The sequence below is a fragment of the Netta rufina genome (assembly GCF_964035555.1).
Source record: "Netta rufina genome assembly, chromosome: 7".
Lineage (NCBI taxonomy): Eukaryota > Metazoa > Chordata > Aves > Anseriformes > Anatidae > Netta > Netta rufina.
The window spans coordinates 23,152,041-23,173,591 of record NC_140130.1 but is presented as its reverse complement, the minus strand read 5'-3'; the positions used below and the strand labels follow the sequence as shown (position 1 = coordinate 23,173,591).

Here is a 21,551-nt window from a genome sequence, read left to right as displayed (position 1 = left end):
CTTACATAAAACACGGCTCTAGTGCTGCCAATCATAATCTGAATCAGCTGTCTCCAAGTGTGGGAGGAAGGCTTTGAAATGCCTCAGTGCTGGCTCCTGGCTCCGGGATATAAGGTGAAGCAGGCTGCCCTGGGGTGCAAACGTCCCTTGTTTGGAGGCTCCTGGATGAGTGTCCGGGGCTGGCACCTCTGCTGCCACACGAGAAGCAGTGGCACCCCTTGCAGCTGTCCCAGGGGCTGCTGGTGACACCAGGACACCTGCTGCAGTGTGCACTCACATACCCCAGGGACAGCCGTTTGGCTGATAAATGGTTTTTGCAAGAGCAGCTCTGTGAACTTCCTCCCCCCGGATCCGCAGTGTGCAGCAGCGAGCCCCGGCGCACGTCGGAGCCGTGCCGGGTGACGCAGGAGCAGGGGGATGACAGTGGCTGGGGGGGGCTAGTGTTAATCTGAGTTATGTGGGTCCTTCACCCCTTGCACAGCACCTCAGCAAGGAGGTGTTGGAGCAAGAACCTTACCGCACCTGTACCTGCCCCCATGGGTGTTTTCAGGGCACACTGGGGAGCGGTAGGGGGGTTTGCTATGGGCTGCCCTACCGCCCTTGGCACTGCAGCTGGAAAAATGGCAAAGAGGTTTCCTCAGGGCTCAGAGCTTGGAGATAAACACAGAAGAGTGCAGCTGGGCTTTTTGGTAACACATCTTGTGGGTGACGCTGCTGCAGACAGGTGGGTACGTACTGCGTGCTGCCCTCAGTGTCCTGGGGTCTGAAGAAAGGCAGATTCCCCTTTCAGGAGGTGCCTGCTCCTTCACAGGGTGATTCCCATGTGACAAGCATCTCACCCACAGTGAGACCCTTGTGAACACTGGACAGCCTGGTGCTGAACGTTGCTGTCTCTCTAGGACCAGGACCAGCAGAGACGAGAGGCAGCAGCAATGTCTCCTTGCAGAGACGCTGTCAGCAAACCCCTCTCTATGCGAGTGCAGGAAGGTGAGGGCAGGAGCCCCCCCAAAGGATGCTGCAGCCTAAATCAGCCTCAGCCTGAGCACACGGCACACGTGCAACATGCACGAACGCTCAGAGAGGATTCTTGCCTCTCACTGCTCCAACCCAGTGATAGGTAACAGGGTAAGCTTGGAGCTGTGCAGGGCTGCAGGGAGAGAGCAGCCAGCACTGGCCAGCCCAGAGCAGGAACGAATTACAGCTCAGCTTGCAGATGCCCTAAACACCAAAGGTCTGCTCTGCAAATCCTCTCCAGGTGCGTGGTTCCAGCTGTGTCCCACAGTGAAAGTCAGGATCGTGCCAGCCAGACCCCAGCTTCACCCCAGAGTTTTGTATCAGGGGGAAATAGGGAAGAAAATTTTGGCACATCTGTGCTGACTGCAAGGGCAGAGATTATCTCCGGGTGGGGGGCTTGGGAAGCGCTTGCCATCGCTCACCGAGCTGCTGACTGCCGAGAGGACAGCGGGGTCTGAGCAGCAGGCAGCCAGGGGGCTTACAGAGATCACTTTTTAAGACAAAATTACAAAGCAGTGGACTCTGGGGATGGCAGATGTTTGGATTTTACTACAGCACTTAAGAACTGAACAGAAACGATTTTTTGGACTGCTGTGGACAAAAAAAAACACGCATCACCTGGGCTGAAAACTGGCTGCAGGGCTGTAAAAGGGAGGTTGTGTGAAGTGGGAGAGGATGGAGTTAGTGAGACCTCAGCCCGTGGGCTCAGCTTGTAAAACCAGTGCAATCTCAGAGCCCAGAAGAGACCCTCAGAAACCAAAGGCAAGCTGGCACCCATGGTCAGATCCTCCTCCAGCAAGGTGTGCTCTCACCTACAGCTCTGCTGCCAGCAGGGGACAAGATCTCAGCTTTAACCTTTAAGTCCTGGGGCAGAGTTACTCACAGTTATTTCACACCTGCATTAACCAGCCAGAGAAGTTGGGGTTGGTGCGGGGATGAAAAGCAGAAATCAACCTGCTTTGGTCCCAGGAAACCTTGCTAACAGCTTGCCCCTCGGGGCAGCAAGGAGGCAGCACCGTGGCTTTGGGTTTTTACATGGAGCCTGGAGACAGTCCCAGGATTTCTCTGAGATCGCCAGAGACCTCTTGCAGATCTGCCTTGCAAGTTTTGGGACAAAAACAAGTCCTTTCAACACCTCCAAACTGGTTAGGAGGAAAAATGGCACCAGTTGCACAAGCCCTGTGAGAGGAGAGGTGTGGGTGTCTGTGCTGCTTTGGTACCAGGGAAGTACACTGATGACAGGGAGGTCATCTGTGGCTGTGGGCTTAGTGGCACGTTAGTGCATTTCCTATAGAGAACCTCAGCTGTCAGCTAGGGCAGCACAGAAATCTGCACAGAACGCAAACAAGCGACAGATCCTCAAAGCAGAAGAAGCGAGCGTTAGGCGTGGATGATTCCCAAGAGCACAGGCTGCAGCTTTTCTGATATTCACAATGACTCAGTGCACTTGACTTACAACAAAACAAAACAAAAAACCCCAAACAGCCACAACGCTCCAACCTTCGAAACCGCCAGCAGCAGCTGCAGAGCCCCGGCGCTGCCGAGCACGTCCCCGGGCAGCAGCAGCAGAAACAGCACCATGCACAGGCAGGGGCAGAGGCAGCACCAGGGCTGCAGCCCCCCTGCTGAGGTCTGAGGCCAAAGGACATGCATGGTCAGGTCCCCCCCCCAGAGCAGCACGGGGTCTGTGGAGGCTCAGGGAGAAGCAGAACAGCTCCAGCCCAGGCTGATGGATGGGTTCTGGGTATGACATGGGTATGACACTGGTGCTGGCCCTGAAGGATGCACGGGCACAGAGCACATGGTTTCTCCTGGTACAGGGAGCACTAGGTAGTACGACTGCACTCAGGGCTGGCTCAGTGTGTCCCCAGTTCGATGCTCCATCCCTGCAGACAGGCTATCTACCTATCTGCAGGAATACAAGGGCCAGCTAAGGAAAAGAGGGATGGAACAAATAAAGTCTGGATGAGACATATCTCTGAGGAAGGGCCACGTGCAGCCTCCTTGGGTGTCCCAGGGATCGGTGTGCTGTACAGAGCTGAGCCCATTGCAGAGCAAGGGGTACCCCACTGCTGGAAAACCCCATTCAGATATACCACAGGAACCCAGGAGGGGCTCAGCACAGTGTGCTGGGGGAGGCCCCACTGTATTGCCCCGGAGGCAGACACAGCATCGTGGGCAGGACCCAGTCATGGGGGTGAGCCACGGCCTGTGCCAGCACCCCGTGCCTGGCCCTAAAACCTGGCTGCAGCCACAGCCTGGGAGCAAAGAAAAGGCAGCAGCCCACCAAAAAGCACTGCAGGGAGCACAATGGGGCACGGCTGAGCTGGAAGTGCCCCGGTGCCGGAGAGGGGCTGGCAGCACGCCCCTGCCCTGCCACCCCTGCGCCTCCTGCCACCCCTGCAATGCTTTTCTGGAAGGATCCACAGCTTTCTGCTGGCACCACAAGCACCGAACCGTATTTAATGAAGGCAGTGCACTGGCTCCTGGGCAGCTGGTTTCATTTACCTCCCCTTTCATTTTAAAGAGAAACCTTTGCCCCTATTATCTGACCTCTTCTTCTGTTGCAGCTAATTACATTAAAGCCCACTTCCCAAAGCTCAGGAATTTCCGGATCTACTTTGTTGCCTGCCGCTACGGGGAGAGTCTGCTCGGAATTAGGGCCTGCCAGGGACACGAGCGGGGCCAACCCGGCCGTCAGCATCACACCCGGCTGCCACCAGACCGGGACACCTCTGCCGACACGGGTGGCCCCGTCCCTGAGCATCTCCCCAAAGAGGGGCACGGGTCCTGCCACCGCTGCCGCCTCAGGAGCATCTCTGCCTGAATATTCCACGTATCAAGGCCAGAAGGGATGTCATCCAAACCCAGCCCAATTAAAGCACTTTAAGTAGCATCCCACGCATGTCTGTGTGCTTGGCACCACTGCTTTGCCATATAATGTGGGTGAGTTTCCATCCTGGAAGGTAACATGGTATTCTCCAAAGATCTGAAGGGACAGCTGTCCACTGGCTTTGAAGACGTGAGCATTTACCTTCCCCACAATTAATGGGGATTTGAGTGCTGCACAAAGGGAATTTGCCCATTAAATTAGCCGAACTTGGAGCCCTGCACAGCACTTGAGATGGAAAACCAGCCGCACAGCCATGCACAGGAATGGGCCCAAGGCACGGCTGCAGGTTAAGGAGGCAATGAATCTTGAACGTGTGCAGGAACACCGAGCTCCGGAGCAGAGCCAAGAGGAGATACAGCTTTGGGAAGGTTTCTGAGCGGTAGAAACGTGCTTCCAGAGGCAGAGAGGGTCTGCAATAAACCGAGCATTTACTCCTAACCAAACATAAACTAAATTGCACGAGAAACGCCAAAACTCTCCGAGCCACTGTCAGTCCCACCTGCCACACCCTCTGCTAGTGGAAATTCCCTGAGCATTTCTAAGCCATTCACACATCCCTCTCCAGCAACACATTACTTCTGAAGAGGGAGGCACACATGCTGAGTTACATATGTAAGTGAAACCATACTAAGAAAGGCTGGCAAGTCTGCTTATTTACACCCAGTGTCACTTCTCTGTCAGATGTATTTCAAGAAGAGGGAACAGTCGTGTGTTTTCGCACAGATGATAGGGATCCCTGCAACATATTCCCCACTCAATTCCCTCTCTGGATGGAGCACAACCTTTTCAAAGGAATAACAGATTTGACAAATTTATTACCAATATCCCAGGAGGACGCTAGGGTTTGGAACAGAAAGGCTCGTGCTTGCAGTTAGACAGCAGTTCAGTTTCCTGCTAATAATTTTCTTCTTGGATACAAAGGACCTTGTTTTGTTTTGTTTTGCTGTTTGGAGCAGAGGGATGAGACACTGTTTTGACATTTACTCATAAACAGTACAGAAGCCCAGATTGGAGCCGTGGCCATTGCCAGTCCTCACAAAAGCATACGGGTGCAACCCTCCCGAGCTGGAAACCCGGGCCGGGGGAGAAGCAGCTCCCGTGCTTGGGGGAAAGCGTTCAGCATGCCATGTCCTGGCTGCTCTGCCTGCCTGCAGGGGCTGTGCCATCCGCCCTGCCTGCTGCACCTTGCCCTGCTCCTGCCAGGAAGGGTTTGCAAGGCGTCGTGCAGGCAGTTCCCTGCACGCCGGGCTGCAGTTCCCCTGCGCGAAGGCTGGACGTTTGTTCCTGCAGCTCATCCAAGGGCTTGGCCCAGCCATCAAGCCCCGTTTCAGCAAGCGAATTCCTGGACTAAGTAAATGCGATCAGCACATCGTGTAATCATGAAAAGCAAACTCCCAGCTGAGACATAGATCATCATTGCACAGCGTGAGCCTGTAAGTAACACAAATCCTGCTCCAAGCGCTCTGCTACCCCGCTGCCCCGCTCGCACCGAGCTGCTGCTGCTGCAGGGAAGCCGCACGGCACAGCGCCGCAGCCCCAGCTCCCCGAGGAACGGCACCTGCCGGGTGCCAGCCGGCTCCACGGCCATAAACCACCCTCAGACGCAGACGTTGCTTTTGCAGGAGGCTCCCAGGCTCACGCAATGGCACAGAGACCCCGGGTGCGCTCACAAGGTATCCTTGTGTCTTAAAAGCCTCCGAGCTCTTTTGTGCAGGTCTCCAGATGGGTTTGTGAGAGCAAGTGGGATCTGCAGGAGTGGAGCAGATGCCTTTGCACCCTGGCCAGGGAGCCCTGAATTGCCATGCTGCTCTGCTCCAGCAACCCCCTGAGTACCCCCAGAGCGCTGGCTGCTGAGGACCCACCTGGAAACTGAGACCCCAGCTCCTGTGCCCAAAGTACCAGAGCAAATACAATTTTTTAGGAAACAAAGGGTCTCACCCTGTCCTCTGCTTCCAAAGCAGAGTGCCCCCAGCTTAGCTTTGGGCCAGTGGTCATGGGGAGGAAGGAAAAGGGCTCCCAGGCAGTCCCCTGGATCCACCACATGCATCTTTCCCCTCCCTCTCCTCCCCACCCCGTCCAGCACCCCAAGCTATGGATGCAGCGCTCCGCAGCAGGGCTTGGTTTCCTGCAGGCAGGTGGTTTTGGCCTCTGCCTCATGCACAGTGGTAGAGGTGGACACATCCCCTCCTCTGTTCGCTCCAGAGGCCCCAGAAGGAGGGGCAGTGCCTCCTTTTCCTATTTAAAGGCAGTGCAAGCACAGCAGAGGTGGCTCCCGCTATCTGCCCCCTTCCCCACCCAGCCAGCCCATTAGTCCTGCCCTGGACGTGGTCAGATCGCTGCGGTTAGTGCAGGAAAGCAGGAGGAATGGTGAATACCTACTGTTGCCAGGTAACAGCATCCACCGTGCTGCCAGCCACTTTCATGAACCTGTGGGAAACAGAGGAAGAAAGGAAATAAGCCCAGTGTTGTTACAGGCGTCCATAAGCACGGGGGCAATGCGAAAACAGCCGATGCCCATCCTACATCACAGGATCCCAGAGATGGTCACCATGCTCACGGTGTGGTCAGATCCTTTCCGATGAGATCTGTGCATCCTTTAACTGAAAGAATAAATCATATTTAATTCAAATGCTTGTAGTGAGCACAGCACTGTTTTGGGGCAGGTGGGGATCTCTCTGAAGACAGCAGCAGTTAGGAACAAGGTCTTGGGTATGTAGTTAGTTCTATGAAAGCAACAGCTTTCAACACCGATTAGAGAAAAAGCTTTAACTGCCCACCTTAGAAAGAGACACTTCTTTACCCAACATGTATTTAAGATGAGGGACCCCTTCCTGGACTCAAGCCGGGACAGGGAAAATTAGTGGGATTAAAATCCAACAAAGCTATTAGATGCAAAGATGCCACCCCCAGCTTGGGAAGCCCCTGAGCGTTGGAGGATGGGAGGAACGGCTGGACAAGCACTGCTACATGCTGGCCTTGTTCTGGTGTTCTTTCCTGGGCTCCGTTTTTTAGAGATCAGGGGATTCAGCCACCAGTTTGGCCAAGAGAACCTGATGATGCTCTTTGGTGCACGGAGATCCAGGAGCTGCTCCAGGGAAAGGAGCTGCGAGTCCCACAGCCCCCCCAGGCCTGCAACGAGGGTGGGAGGGGAAGGGGAAGGTTTGTGGGGAGAGGGGAGACCTCTGATCAGAGCAGCTGGCGAGGCAGGGAACAGCAGCAAGCTTTGCAGCACACGAGCCTCTAATCAGGTCTGAAACAAGAGCAGCAACTTCAGCCTAAATATAGCTCGGAAACAATCATTCCGACTTTAAATTAATGACGATGGTCAATTACAGGCTGGGACAAAAGGGCAGCTGGACCCTGTGAAGCATAAGAGGACACTGGCAGAGGCAGAGGTAATAAATCCCTGTGGACAGGAGGGAAGAGACACAATTAGAAATGGAAAAACAATAACACGCTGTAATAGCACTGATGTGCTGCTGCTCCCGCTGCCCAGCAGGGCGGGGGCTGTCAGTTCCCAGGGTTGCTCCTCAGTGCTGCTTCGTGTCTCTCCCAGGGCCTGGTTGGAGCGGTGGCACTGGGGACATCTCCCCCCAGCTGCACAGGGAGGGAGCACAAAGCATGAATTCTGTGCTGCATGCACACGGTGTCTGGCTTAAGGGGAATAGGAGCACCCATCTCCATGGAGGTGCCCCTGAGGCTGCTCTTCTGCACAACTCACCCCTTGCACACCCACCACACCGGACTTTGTGCAGGGACTGAAAGCAAAGCAACCCCCCAACAACAGCCAGCACCCCTGGAGCAGAAGCATTGCTTCTGCCTGCCCCATCTCCCAGGGAAAATAATTGACTTCTTGTTAATAAGCTCCTGGGAAAATTTTGTTATAAGACACAAGCAGCATTCTGCAGACCAAAGGCTTCAAAGAAAAGGTCCTGGATTGCTCAGTTTTCCTCTCCTGTCTCCATAAGAGTGAAACAAAATGAATATTTCTAGTCATTTTCAAATCTTAACATAAAAGATGCATATCTAGCTCAAATTTTGATTTCTGATTTTTTTTTTTTTTCTTTCTTGTTTCTTTTTTCTGCCTTTATATTGAGATTTTCACAGAAGAAAGACCAAAATGTCCTGCTAAAGCTTTGGGCCCTGCCTTAATGATGGAGTTGTGCCTGGGGCATCCCAGATAACTTGGGTGTTGGCCTCTACCCTCCAGAGGGAACCAGGATCAGCTCAACAGCCAACAAGCTGTACTGCTGGGGCTGGAGATGAAAGCCTGGGGCAGGTGGAGACCAAGTGATGCACAGGTACTTGAATATCTGCAGCTCAGGAATACAGATGTTAGTAATCCCTTTATTCCTCTAGCACCTGTACTGCTCGAGCCGTGGATTTTGAGGCCAGTGAAGCTCTGTACAGCCCCGCAGTCTGACCAGTGCTGGCACACGTCTGCCTGGGATTTCCTGGAGCGCACGATGCGCACATGTGCAGCACCACGCAGGCAGAGCGGTCCAGAGGCTTCCGGCATGGATCAGCTCCCCTGCACATGTGCTGCCCAGATGCTCCGTGCCGGTGCAGTAAATCTGCCATCCTCCCGAGCCTGGGCTCTGCGAGCACCGACCGACGCCACGGTGCACGTGCAGAGAGTCACCCCCTAGGAGCAGAGGGACAAGCGTGGGGTGGCCGACCCCAGATACTGCGATGTGGTTGGGCTTCCACACAGCAGAAATCCCAACAAGTTTCAGCATCCTCAAAATCTGGTGGGGCTCGGATCTGACACCCAGAGCAGCTGGAAGCCCGGAAAGGAACTGCTGGTGTGACACAGGGCAGCACCCTGAGGACAGGGCAGGCACGAGGACAGGGCAGGAGGGCTGCTGCACTGCCTCTGCCCCCAAACCTCTGTGCTGTGAAACCCCACCTCGTGTCTGACCTCTTAGAGTACCTCCCCAGGCATCTCACAACCCTCATCTGAGCGTGGGCACGTCTCGGGAATACATCTCTTGTCCTGATCCAGTGCTCGCCAGTCCCCAAGCACCCACTGCAACCTTAAGCAAATTGCTCCCATGGTTAATTAGCCTCCAAGTGTGTTATTCCTCATCTGAATGTGTCTGGCTTCAGCTTCCAGCCACTGGAACTTCCTAGGCTTATTCCTGATACATTAAAGAGCCATCTGCATTTGGAAATCTCTTTCCCATGAAGGTAATTGCAGATTGTCAACCTTGACATAAAAAAAAAAAATATAATAAAAAAGTGATCCTGTAACAGAGAATACAGCTGCACGAGGCAGACAAATCACCATCTCGCAGCCCCCAGGTGGTTCAGCATGTCCTGGCTCCCGGGACTGGACGTAAGAAACGTGGCTTATTGCATCTCTTACTCCTTGGAGTACTGTGAAAGCAAACTGTGCCAGGGCTTTGACACCAGAAGAGCAGCTCTGGAAAATGGGGCCAGCGTCAGGCCCTGGAGTAGAGCATGCTCCCATCTGCACTGATTTTTCTGCCTTGCCACCCTTCTGGTAAACCCAACAGGGCCAGCACCCATTCTCTGGCTCCAGTAGTAACTGCTGGAGCAGCCTCTGCACATACAGCTGTGTCCTCTTTGCCATCCTAAGGCCTGCCTGACTATGGGTCTCTAGCCCAAATTTTCACCCAATAAACTGAACAAATTGAGACCTGAGGGTGGCTGCTATAAAACAAACAAAATAATCAGGTGCGCCTTTATCTGCTGACTGTGATGGGGAAAAAAAAAAAACAACACACATAGTACAAGGTTTCCAGAAGCACAAATACCTGCAGCAGCACTCAGAGATCCCAGCTGCTGCAAGGACTTTGACCTGCACGCCAGGCTTCAGACCAGACTTCCCTCTGGGGAGCAGAGCCCACTGGGGACTATGTAAAAACTTGCTGTGATATCACATTCTCTTTCTGCTCAGCACCACCTTCCTACAACCAGCAGGATCTGCCTCAGGGCTGGCCAAGCCTTCTGGCAGAAAGAGCTTTGGTGCGGGCTGCACCACCCAGCTGTGCGATCTGCTCCCCAGGGCTCCTGGGGCTGCATCGCACCCCACCACTGGCACGTATCCCCACCATCAGTTTGTCCAGTCCCTTTCTGATCTCACACTGATGACAACTCCTGCAATGCCATGCGCGCTGTGTCACAAAGCCTTCCAAAGCTTCCTTCCAACCCGCTGCCTGAATTGTAGGAGAAAGCACAGCCCACTCAATCTCCTCTCACGTGGCGGACGTCACACACCTCCGCACACCCTTGGCTCCTCTCTGCTGCCTTTCTGGTTCTATTACATCTTTTCTGAGATTGAATGACCGAGATTGTAGATAGCAGCCAGGATGAAGGTACGCCATGTATCTATGCAGCGGTATCATCTCATTTATGTCTTTTCCTACCAGCTCGTTCTCCCTATACCTGTGACAGCGATTTTGGCTTGCCAGCCAGATCAAATTTCAGTCACAGAAATTGCCTTGAATCTTTCCCCCTGAAAAAGCAACAGCTAGATCCTTTGCTTATATCTCAGATCTTCATTCCTGCTGTAAAACCAGCTGCAAAATGCCTCATTACATCCCTCATGTCTCAGTTCAGTGTATTTATGAATGCCTTCATTCACAAGCTTAACACTACCCAAATTTGAGTTTACACTGCAGTGTCCTTCCCTTTGTATCATTAATTCCTGTCCTGTGCCTTGCTTTTTTTTGTATAAAATTCCTGCTCTCGACCTGTTCAATATCCTGGTACAGCCTGTGCCACAAGCCTAGCTGTAGTTTGGAAAAGGGTGAAGCTGCAGTGCTTATGTGGCAGAGAGGGCAGAAGCCCTTGTCAGCAAGAGGACAGGCCAAATACCTGTGTTTCTTCCTGAAACCCACTATCTGTGGATGCATGGAGCAGGGCTGAGGGTGGGGAGGTGTGTCCCACAGCCACGTGCTGTGCTCCCGTGCCCCATAACCCACCAGGCACCCCACCACCAGCAGCATCTTTCTTTGAGGGCAATGGAAAATCCTCCCACAGGGAGCACATTGCTCAAAGAGGCTGGCCTCAGGCATCAGAAGACAAGATGCCAGCAGTCTCCTGCCACTGCACCTCTAGCCACGGCAGAGGTCACAAGTCGAAGCCTGTGAGTGTCCAGTGGAGACTAGGCTCCTCCAGCCGAGGAACAATAAATGACAAGACCCCCAGCCGTATCTGTCCGGACACGTCAGCCTGAGATCTGTACCAAATGTCGTGAGCTTTAACACATGTCAGCATCTCTTCTTCCTAATAGCTCTCCCTCGTGTTTCTGCTCTTCCAGCACTGAAATTGTGATTAAGCGATGCATTAACCTTTGTGTCTGATTCCTGATCTGCTGTTAAAATCTATGTTAATTCCTTAAAATCCCACTTTTTTTTTTTTTTTTTCAAACTCTGAGCAGTTCTGGGATGCCTGTACCTACAGACCCTGTAGGTAGCTAAGGTGGTCTGCTCTCCGACAGCTCAGGCTGCATGAATGGTCTAATTAACACCTCATCAAACTCAACCGTGAGCTGGGTCTGGACAAATTCCCCCTTGCACCTGCACACTCAGAGGACACGGTGCCTACCCTCCCGTGCAGCAGGGCCACAGCAGTGCTCTGGCACTGCAGAGCCTGTCCCTGTGTCAGCGATTTGGGGCTGGTCTGGAGGATGGAGCAGCCCGCGGTGGCACTGGCACTATAGTTGGCACTGTGGCCATGCGGAACCATTTCCCTGGGCAGGGTGGTGCAGGAGCTCTGCAGCAACAGGGAAATGTAATTTTATGTGGTGCTTGGCAGTGAGATTTTTCTCTGGGTGCTTCAGCACTTCAGGTAGCTCTGGAGGCTTTCCCTGGAGAACATCTTCTGTGTTCTACTGCTGGCAGCCGTTCCCTGGCTCTCTCTGAGCTCTCCCTTCCCAGTTCAGCTCACTTCCACCCCACCAAAATTCACTCCTGCACTTTGTGTAACAGGGCACTGCTTGCCTAGCAAGCCAGCCGCCCATCCTGTCTTCTGCACCGGGGTGTCTCATCTCCAGCCTTAGTGCTCACATCACAATCTTCGATTTGGCTTCTCTCTTCCTAGCTGGTTCACTTCTGCTGTTGACCACATTTTAAAAATAAAATACCTAAATTCCTAAATTCCTCCTCCTCTCTCCTGTCTGCTGGCTTTCTGGGCTCCCCCAGGATCTCCAGGGGCACGCCTTGGCTGTGCCAGCTCCAGGTACAGGCTAAGGCACATCCCAGCTCTGTACTGCTCCTGCAGCAGGCAGGCAGCTCTCGGTAGCACAAACCCAGAGTACTGAAGAGACCTTGGGGAGCTGCTAGGAGCAAAGCTCAGGCTCTCAAGCAGCTTAGGCACTGGGTTTTATTTGTCTGTCTTATTGTAACTCTGGTTCTGAATACTGCAAATGAATGTTTAACCCTGTGTCATCATTTAATTTGACATTTAATTAAGGCTGTGGAGGCACATGCTGCTTGCCACAGGGACACAAGGATGACCCACAGGGGAGAGAAGCACTGAGCAATGGGAACCAGTGTCATCCTGGTGGGCAGGGATGGCAGTGGGGTAGTAGCATGCAGCTCAGAGGACGGGTGTGCTCCTTACAGCTCTTTTAGACTAGTGTGGGGGTCTGGAGAGCCCCCTCCACCCGGCTCACACCCTACCTCTCACAAACCTCCTTCCCTTCCATCCGAGGCTGGGTTGCTGCTGTCCTTCCCACCCCATGGCACACCACAGCCCCGCTCCCGGGTCACTTCCCCTTCTCGGAGAGCTGCTTGGCTCTCATCCCCGTTGTTTTCCTTCCTCAGCCCGCTCCTCCTGGCGCTAATAGGCTTCCTGCTGCTCAAGGCTGCTCCAGCTCTTCGTAGCGCCCTGAGCTAACCCTCGGGGCTGCAGCCAGCAGTGTGCCCGTGTGGCATCAGCGTGTCCAGGGCCGTGGTGCCGGAGCTGCTGTCAGCACGAGGGATGCTGGCGTCGCAGCTGGGCCAACCAGCATCAGGGGCTCCTCGTGCTGCTGCAGCAGAGCTGAGAATCTGGCCCTCGCTCCCTGCCTGCCTCACCGGGGACCGCATCAGTGTGCTGCTTATTGTTTCTGCCAGATCATTCATGCAGATGTTAATGAATGCGAGACCCAGCTTTGCTCCCAGCAGAGCCCCTTCCACACCTCCCCCTGCCCAGCCCTCTGCGCTGGAGTTTCTGTTTACAGTCCTGCAGGGAATTTCCCCTCTGCTGGATGGTCTTCGAGCCCCTACGGCCCAAATTCCTGCTGCCAGCAGGCTCCCACACCTCCCTGGTTCCTGTAGCTGTCCAATGTCACCTCCAGGTGTCTGAGTCCCTCTGTCACCATTCCTTCTCCTCACTCTTCTCTCCAGCCTCCCGACACCCAATACCTGCCAGTTGTCCTACCCATTACTTGAAGCAGACAGCACACCCACCTCCCAGTATCTCTGTCAGATCCTGAGTGCCGTTTTTACCTAAAGGGGTGAAAAATAAACCAAGAATCTAAAGTCGGAGGGTCAGAATCACCAATGGAAATCACAGGGGTTTGATTCTGGGGCTTGCTGGCTGGAGCAGCACCGCAGCACTGAGTGGTGCCCAGGTACAACATGATAGGCAAGCCTTTCCTCAAGGGACAGTGAGAGGGGAGAAAAGGGCATGTCCCAGACAGGTCATGAACTCTGCTGGTGAAAGGGATTTGAATCTCTGTGTCATAGTTGGGAAAACAGTTTATGTAGCCCGGTCAGAATCAATGTGAGTAATGATGAGAAATAATGCTGTGACAGTGGCTCTGTGCCACGCATTGTCCCCTGCTCTGTAGGGCTTGTCTGGGCTAGGAAGGAGCAGAGGGCTTGGGAATCAGAGAAGGGTGCTACAGGCTCCCCCTCTACACAGATGGGGAAAGCACAGGGAGAAGAAGCTGCCAAATGGGAAGAGTGAAGTGTCCAGGAGCCAACATATGCACTGACACGAGGTGCCAGGACCCACCTCCTGGCACTGAAACCTGCAGGCGTGTGGCAGCCCCCAACCACATCCCTGCATTTTCTTCACATCCCAGCAAGGCGGACACCTCGTTCTGTCTGTAATTCCCCCAGAATCCCACCAGGGACCTTTGTGAAAGCAGACAACCACATCCCCAAGGCCCTGGTGCAGAGCTGGCTGAGCTGTCCTGGCAGCTGCTGGGAATCCAAAGATCATGTCTGCCTGGCAAGGGGCACCAGGAGGGCTTTCTGGTCCCTTCTGGATCAAAGCAATGTCACTTACCCTTCCAGGAGAGCGATGACATTCTTTCTGGGTCTCCCGATGTTCGGCCCGTAGAGGTTTGCTCTGGAATAGGTGCGGATAAGCTGCAGCAGGCTTCTCAGCTGGATGTAGTCCTTCCCCAGCTGGCTGCCGTTCACTGAGCGGCCGATCAGGGTCCGGTAGTTGTTGGGCTCTGGGCAAACGAGAACAGACAGGCACGGCTTGCCAGCTCTGCTCTCCCATCCCCAGTGCTGGAGAGTGCTCACGTGCTGTCACACAGGAGCAGCCAGGAGGGGCTGGGATGCTGTGGGGCTTCTCCTCCTGCGACCCTTAGGCTGTGGGCTGGCAAGGGACCTGCACGTTGGTGTCATTCCCCTGTCCCCACAGGGTGCCTGCACCCCTGGCACAGCAGCTGCCCTACAAATCCATGCAGCTGCTGCTTTGCCCGCCCCAGAACCAGCTGTCCCCAACCTCTGGGGCAGCAGGAACATTTCTTTTATTCATACCAACTGACCCAAACTTCCAGCTGAGGTTCTAACACAAACCAGGTCTGTCCTAGCACTGCACTGCCTTGTAGCAGAGACCTCCAAATCCCTCTGAACCAACTGGCCAAGCGTCCCAGGACCTGCCAACACCCCTTCCAAAGGGAGCAGGGCTCTGCTGCGGTGTGCTGCGCCCCGGGGCTCCCTGTTCCCACACCCACCGTTGCCCAGCTCCCAGGAGATGTTGTATTTCTTGCTGGCGCTGTACTTCAGCAGGCTGAGGGCGTTGGAGCTGTTCCAGGAGTTGTTGGGGTTTCGACGCAGGGCATTCAGCGCAAAGATCAGGTGGAGGCCAGAGCAGTCAGCAAAGTTATAGAGTTTGTCTAGAGACCTGGCTGGGAAGAAACAAAACACAGCTTGTAGTTCAAAGGAAAGCAAGATCCGGGGAGGTTCAAACGATCCTCCTGTCCGTCAGGCCTCGGCTTCTGTGTGGCTGAGCCAGGGTCAGATGCCATCCCCGTGAAGTCTGTAACCACAGACATGCACCTGACCTTTGAGACTGGGGTAGGATTCCCAGCATGGGCTGAACAACACTTGGATGCCCTCCACCACCGTGTCGGAGCTAGGGGCTGTGTTACCAGAGTCAAGGGACTTTGTAACGTCCCTTTTCATCTGCTCCTGGCAAGGGCGGTTCAGCTTCTCCTCTGCTTATCCTGCCTGGCAGTCCTTTTGGAGCAGACCTCTGCAGAGCCTGGGGAGGACAGGAGGAGACCTGCAGGAGGAACCACCAGCATGGCAACGCTCTACAGCTCCTACAATCCATGACAGCTGGGCCACAGCATGAGGGACACGGTGACAGCCGTGAGCCTTCTGCACCAGGCAGGATGAACACACACAGCCCTACATCTGCCTTCAGCCCGTCACCTCTCCTGGCCACCGAGAGCCTCAGCAAACGTGGGGCAGTCCCCAGGGTCTGAGATGAATGAGCTGATTTTTCAAGTGATGCTTTAGGGGGTCAGGGAAATCAGTTAGCCGAGTGGTTAGTGTTTAATGGATCACAGCAAAGGCATGGGAAGAAGAAAGGAAAAATTTGGAAAATAAATAATCCTCGTACAGCCTTTTTTTTCCCTAAACGCTACTGGTTGTTTGAGTGAAAAGTAGCTGAGTTAGATTAACCTAATGTATTTATCCCGCTGGCTCAGGCATATTAGCTGGTTTTCTGGATGTTTAGTGGATTAGAGACAGATACAGTTACTTAATACTCATTTACTTCAGACCTCCAGGCAAAAAGCTGTGCTTGAAATGGAATTGCTATGGAGAGGATAAGACAGACACCTCGACGGCAACACAAAGACAGCCAAAAGGTGTCACCTACAGCTCCCCTGATAAAAAAGAAATCTTTTCACCGTGCAGAACAGCCCTAGTTCTTAAATGCTACAGGAGGAATTTTGTTCATCATTAGGAGTCTCTGCAGAGGACTGGGAATTGATTTTCCATGCATCCACCAGAGGAAACAAGCCGTCTGTTCAACCCAGCCCAGGCCCTGCCACTGTGAAATGATATTTTCCCCATGACACTTGTTTCATTTCTGCGCGCCTGCACACAGAGATGCCACGTGTGTTTCATGCTCTGCCACGACTTTCCAGGCTGGAAACCTCCACGGAGAAGGGCAGAGTGCTGGGGAAACACACAGCTCTCTCGTGACTGCTCTCCTAGCATGCACCAACCTGCAGAGCACAGTAAGGCCACGGAGAGCTGGAAACACTGTCAGACACCTCCGAGTCCTATTTGAGCCATCAGGCAGGTCTCAAGCCCACTTATCTCCTTTACCCTGGATGGCTGCTGTAGGATGGAGGAGATCGGGAAGCTGTCGTGGTTCCGCTCGAGTGGGCAGCCGAGCTCCACCACAGCCGCTCTCTCACTCCCCCTCCTCAAAGAGGAATGGGGAGAAAATATGTGAAAAGGGCTCAAGGATTGAGATAAAGACAAGAAAATCACGCAATAATTATTGTAACGGGCAAAACAGACTCGGCATAAGGAGATAGTAAGATTTATTGTCTACAACTAACAAGCGAGAGAAGTGAGAAAACAAAGAAAAAAAAAAACAAAAGCACCTTCCCCCCCCATCCACCCTCTTCCACCTCCTCCCCCCGAGCGGCGCAGGGGAACGGGGAATGGGGGTTATGGTCAGTCTACAGCACTTCTCTGCCGCTCCTTCTCGGTCACTCTCGTCCCCTGTGCTGTGGGGTCCCACCCACGGGATGCAGTCCTTGATGAACTGATCCGGCGTGGGCTTCCCACAGGCAGCAGCTCTTCCAGAACTGCTCCAGATATGGGTCCGTACCACGGGGTCCATCCCTCAGGAGAAAACTGCTCCAACCTGGCTCCCCTATGGGCAGCAGCTCCTGCCAGATCACCTGCTCCTGCGTGGGCTCCTCTCCACGGGCTACAGGTCCGGCCCGGAATCTGCTCCGGCAGGGGTCTTCCACAGGCGGCAGCCTCCATCGGTGCAGGGCCACCTGCTCCACCGTGGTCTCCTCCACGGGCTGCAGCATGGAACCCTGCTCCACCGTGGTACTCCATGGGCTGCAGGGGGACATCCTGCTTCACCATGGTCCTCACCACAGGCCACAGGGGACTTCTGCTCCGGCGCCTGGAGCACCTCTCCCCCTCCTTCTACACTGACCTTGGCGCAAGGCTGTTCCTCACTCCTCTCACTCTCCCGGCTGCTGTGTGGCGCAGCGTTTTTTCCCTGTCTTAAATATGCTCTCACAGAGGCGAAAAACAACATCACTTATTGGCTCGGATCTGGAAAACAATGGGGCCCTTCCCAAACATGGGGCAGCTTCTAGATCTTTCTCACAGAAACCACCCCTATGGCTCCCTGCTACCAAAACCTTGCCACGTAAACCCACTACAGAAGCACCAGCTCCTCCGGAGGCTTCGGCAGAGCCTCAATGCCCTGCTGGCACAGGGTGCCAACCATTAGGTTGCCCAAAGGCCCTTCAGTCCCATCTCAGCTGGCCACCCCACTCCACATCTCCATCACTTTCAGCTGCAGTTAGGTGGGAAGAGCTCTGTCATGGGTGGCTAAAGCACAACAAGAAGCATATTTAGTAGACTTTGAGTGATGTCCAGCCCTCCATAAGTACAAACAGGGCCAAAAGAAATGGCTATAAATATTTTACTGCCATGACTAGGGATGGCCACGTTACTTCTGAGTAATGAGAACACGAAGAATCACAGTATTATTAACAGCTGGCTAAAGCTCACTTTGAATTCTGGATAATTGCACCATTTTTTCTTCATCAAACACAGAAAATCTTCCAGGAATTTAACCTTTCCCCAGCTAACAGATCATTAGGCAGGGCTTTCACAAAGCTTTTCAATAGAGAAAGCCATTGTTGTACCAGAATGAATCTTAATAGAGCAGAACTGGATTTATACGATGCTCTCGCTGCCCCTTCTCCCCCTCTGCCTGGTGCACGTGCACACACTCAGAGGGAATAAGGTAAAAAAAAATTAAAAAGTAAAGAAACCTGTACACAGCAGGATAAGAAAAAGCACTAAAACACCCGATTCTGAGTGTGTAGACTTGAAAACCAAGGCAGTGGTTCCAGTTAGCCATAGTGATGTTATACTGAGCAGCATGCAGCAGGAACAAGCAGGCAGAAGCTTTGCACCTCATGGCATGAGCACAAAGGAAATTCAAAAGCTATTTGGGCCTTGCTGACCCTTTACATCCTTGGTTGCAGAGGCCTGGACACATCTAGAAAGTGAATGCCATCCTACAAGGCATGGGGCTGACTGGCAATGAGTGAAGATCTGCTCCCACTGCTGCCCTCAGCTGAAGCTCTGCACAGGAACTGGAGATTTTGGCTCTTTGCCTGGACCTCTCGCCCTGCTCAGAGGGGGACAAAGCAGGAGGTGGTGTCTGTGAGGCCACAAATGGTGGTGGGGCTCATGGGGCAAGTACGTTCTATGAGATCGTTTCCCTTTTTCCTCCTTTTTACACTGGGCTAAATTTTAATGTTCTCTGATGGATGGATGGCACTTAACTCTGCGGCATGCCAGCACAAAATCTGAGGCGTATTAAAACATCTCTGGCAGTTTAAAATAATTGGAAAGCGTTTCCAGTCACAGTTACTGGATTAAACATTATACTGGAGACTTGATAGAGAACATAGCCTTGACTGCCTTTTGGTAAGAGGGACAGTTCAGTAATCTCTGGGTTTGAAAGTCTTCCACATTTTTTAGTCTACTTCAGGAATTCTGCTTTGGCAGGGCCCAGCAGAAGTGGGAATTCGAGTGTGCACTGAGAGGAAGGCTGAGATCTGGCGGAGGGGTGGGGGGCACAGCACAGCATGGCACGGCACGGCATGACACGCTGGGGGCTTTCATAACCCTGGGAAGCCAACCAGAGGATGGGGGAGAAGAGCCTGTTCTTGCTCCATCCCACTGCTCACCACGTCTGCCCCATCCCTCCTTCCCCACCACCTCCCGCAGGCACAGCGTGTGCCAGCGCACCGCACTCCCCGTGTCCTCAGGTTAGCTGAGAAAGCACAGAGGGAGTGCTGAGACCGAGCAAATGCGCAACAGATGAGACCTTCTGTTTATAAAGCAAAGAAATGCAGTTCTAGGAATAATGATTTCAACTAATCACGGGTAGTGCTCAGCTCCGCATTACCCATAAATTCTGGAAAACGCCTGGAGCATCCCTGCAACAGGCTCCTCATGCCAGCACCAAAGGCAGCAGCATCCCCTGCCCCTCCAGCACCCCGCAGGAGATAGCAGAGTGAAGGGGTTGGGAAAGACCTGGCAAAGAGCAAACAGAAGCCCACGGAGAGCTTTGCAGGGAGGGGGGCATGAAGGGCAGGACAGAGTGTTCAGACAGGAGATGAGTAAGCTGGGGAGAACGATGAATGGAAAAAGAAAGGTATTCCCACTGACAGAGGAACAAGTGGGCACATGGAAAATTTATTTACAAATAAATTGCCACCATAGCCAGCTGAATCCCATTTGCACTGGCTCTCTCAGGCTTAAAGTCCTCAGAAAACCATGTGTGTGGCAAGGACTTGATGTTTTCTTAGTGAATAAATATGAATCAGAAGATATGTAACAGGCAATCAGAATAACACCAGCCCCATGGGAGAGGTCTGCAAAACTGGCTTGAAATCTTCCCATGGCTCCTGTCCCCGGGCATGGCAAGGTTTTGGACAGGGAAGTCAGACCTCCCCCCCTGTTCACAATGTGCACGGTTAGAGCACCACAGAGCAGCCTTCATCACCACCACTAGATCAGAGGAAAAGCCTCATCCCCTCTGTCCGTACACACCATAACATCCAGCTTGATCCACACAATCACAGGAAGATTTTTCTATTCAAGCTGTATACTCAACTATCCTTTCAAAGTTGATGCTTAAAGCGAATTTTAAAGCTTTCGAGGCTACCAAGAAACCCACACAGTTGCTGGAAATTGCATTCTAATGATGACCATCCCAGCTGGGAAGCTGTTTGGTTTTAATTCAGTCTTCTGAAGCGTTTTGCTATGCAGTAAAACCACACGGTGTAAAGATGCTCAAGAATTCCCAGGCAAAATTGCTGGCAGGAGGGAAAAATTTGCTCGCCTCAGACAGACGGACATTTCACCTGAAATGCTCCCTCTACCTTGCGAAGCTCCTGGTGTCCCCCAGAGAGGACGGAGGTGTGCAGAACCACCCCTTGCTCTCATCTCACCACCCAGGCTTCTTCTTTGTCTTGCTGGCAAGCAAACACTGCAGGCGTCCTGCACCCAGGGCAGTGGGGAGCGCATCCCAAGGCAAGGTGCAGTACTGAAGGTCTGCTCTGAGCCACCAGAAGTGCTTTGGCAGAGCCTCACGGTGCTACAGAAAGGGGATCTGCTTTAACCCCATCTGAGGAATACCTGGAAGTTGAAGGGACTGGCTTTAATGCTGCCCGCCAGTAAAGCAATGCTGCGCGCTGTGTGTTAATGAGAAGCTGGATTTCGCATCCAGCTGGATGACAGATGGGGGATCTGGGGCTATTCCCCCCGGAGTATCGAGGGGGCTTTGTTCCAAGGGAATTGTTGTCATCATCCCTGGTCTTTAAGCAGCTGAACATTGACCCTCGATATTCATTCAAGTCTTTAACTAGATATTTTATTTCGTTGCCAATCCAGAGGTGATTATGCTGACCACGTGAGCTAGGTTTAGTCCATAACAGCACCGTACAGAAATAGCAGTCTGGGGGCTTGGTGTCAATCTCTCGCCAATAAGGAGCTTGGCTGGCAGCCATGGATTGTGGGCTGAGTTCCCAGCTGGCATATAACTTGGAAGACAACCACAAGGTCTGGGTTCAATATCCAATTGCTAAGGAGTCTGGCTGACAGCCTCATTTTGTGGAATGAATCCCAAATTAATATAATGCTTTTGATACCAGACAAGGGGCATGGCCTGCTTCCAAATGCTGTAAGGGCTCAGATAAAAGCCGTAGGCATCGGGTTCAGTGTGTAAATGGTATCGAGGTCGGATAACAGTCAGGATTGGGCTTAATCCTTGGATGGTGAGAAAAAGGAATGAACCCTCAGCTCTGCCTTCATGCAAAAAGGAGCTGAAATGAGCAGAATAGCTCTGTTTTCCATCCTCACATGGTAAAGAGCTCACAGGACAGTAATGGTTTCTAGGAACAAGTGTATACTGACATGGAGCTTCAGAAGAGATGTGGGATCTGGGTTCAATCTCAAAGTGCTGTAAAGCTCAGATAATGGCCAGAGGGGCAATTTCCAAACCCTCTGTTCCAGCCTGGTGCCTGGGCAGGAACCAAGATCACATTACAGCTAGGAAAGCTGTTTTCCTGTGCTGCATAACTTGGAGATTTAAGACATTTTCCCTTTTTGATCAGGATGAAATCCAGCATCTTCAGAATTTTCAGAGAGAA

General features: G+C 53.0%; 1 protein-coding gene across 1 annotated transcript in view; it reads right to left on the bottom strand.

Moving 5' to 3' along the window:
- Positions 1–21,551, bottom strand: part of HPSE2 (heparanase 2 (inactive)) — a gene marked incomplete at its 3' end in the record, with an annotated part of 95,368 nt that overhangs the window by 11,298 nt on the left and 62,519 nt on the right. Inside the window, 4 exon segments of the mRNA XM_084290203.1 lie at positions 844–895; positions 6,287–6,334; positions 14,156–14,327; positions 14,838–15,011. Of these exon segments, the coding sequence (XP_084146329.1) occupies positions 844–895; positions 6,287–6,334; positions 14,156–14,327; positions 14,838–15,011 (446 nt within the window).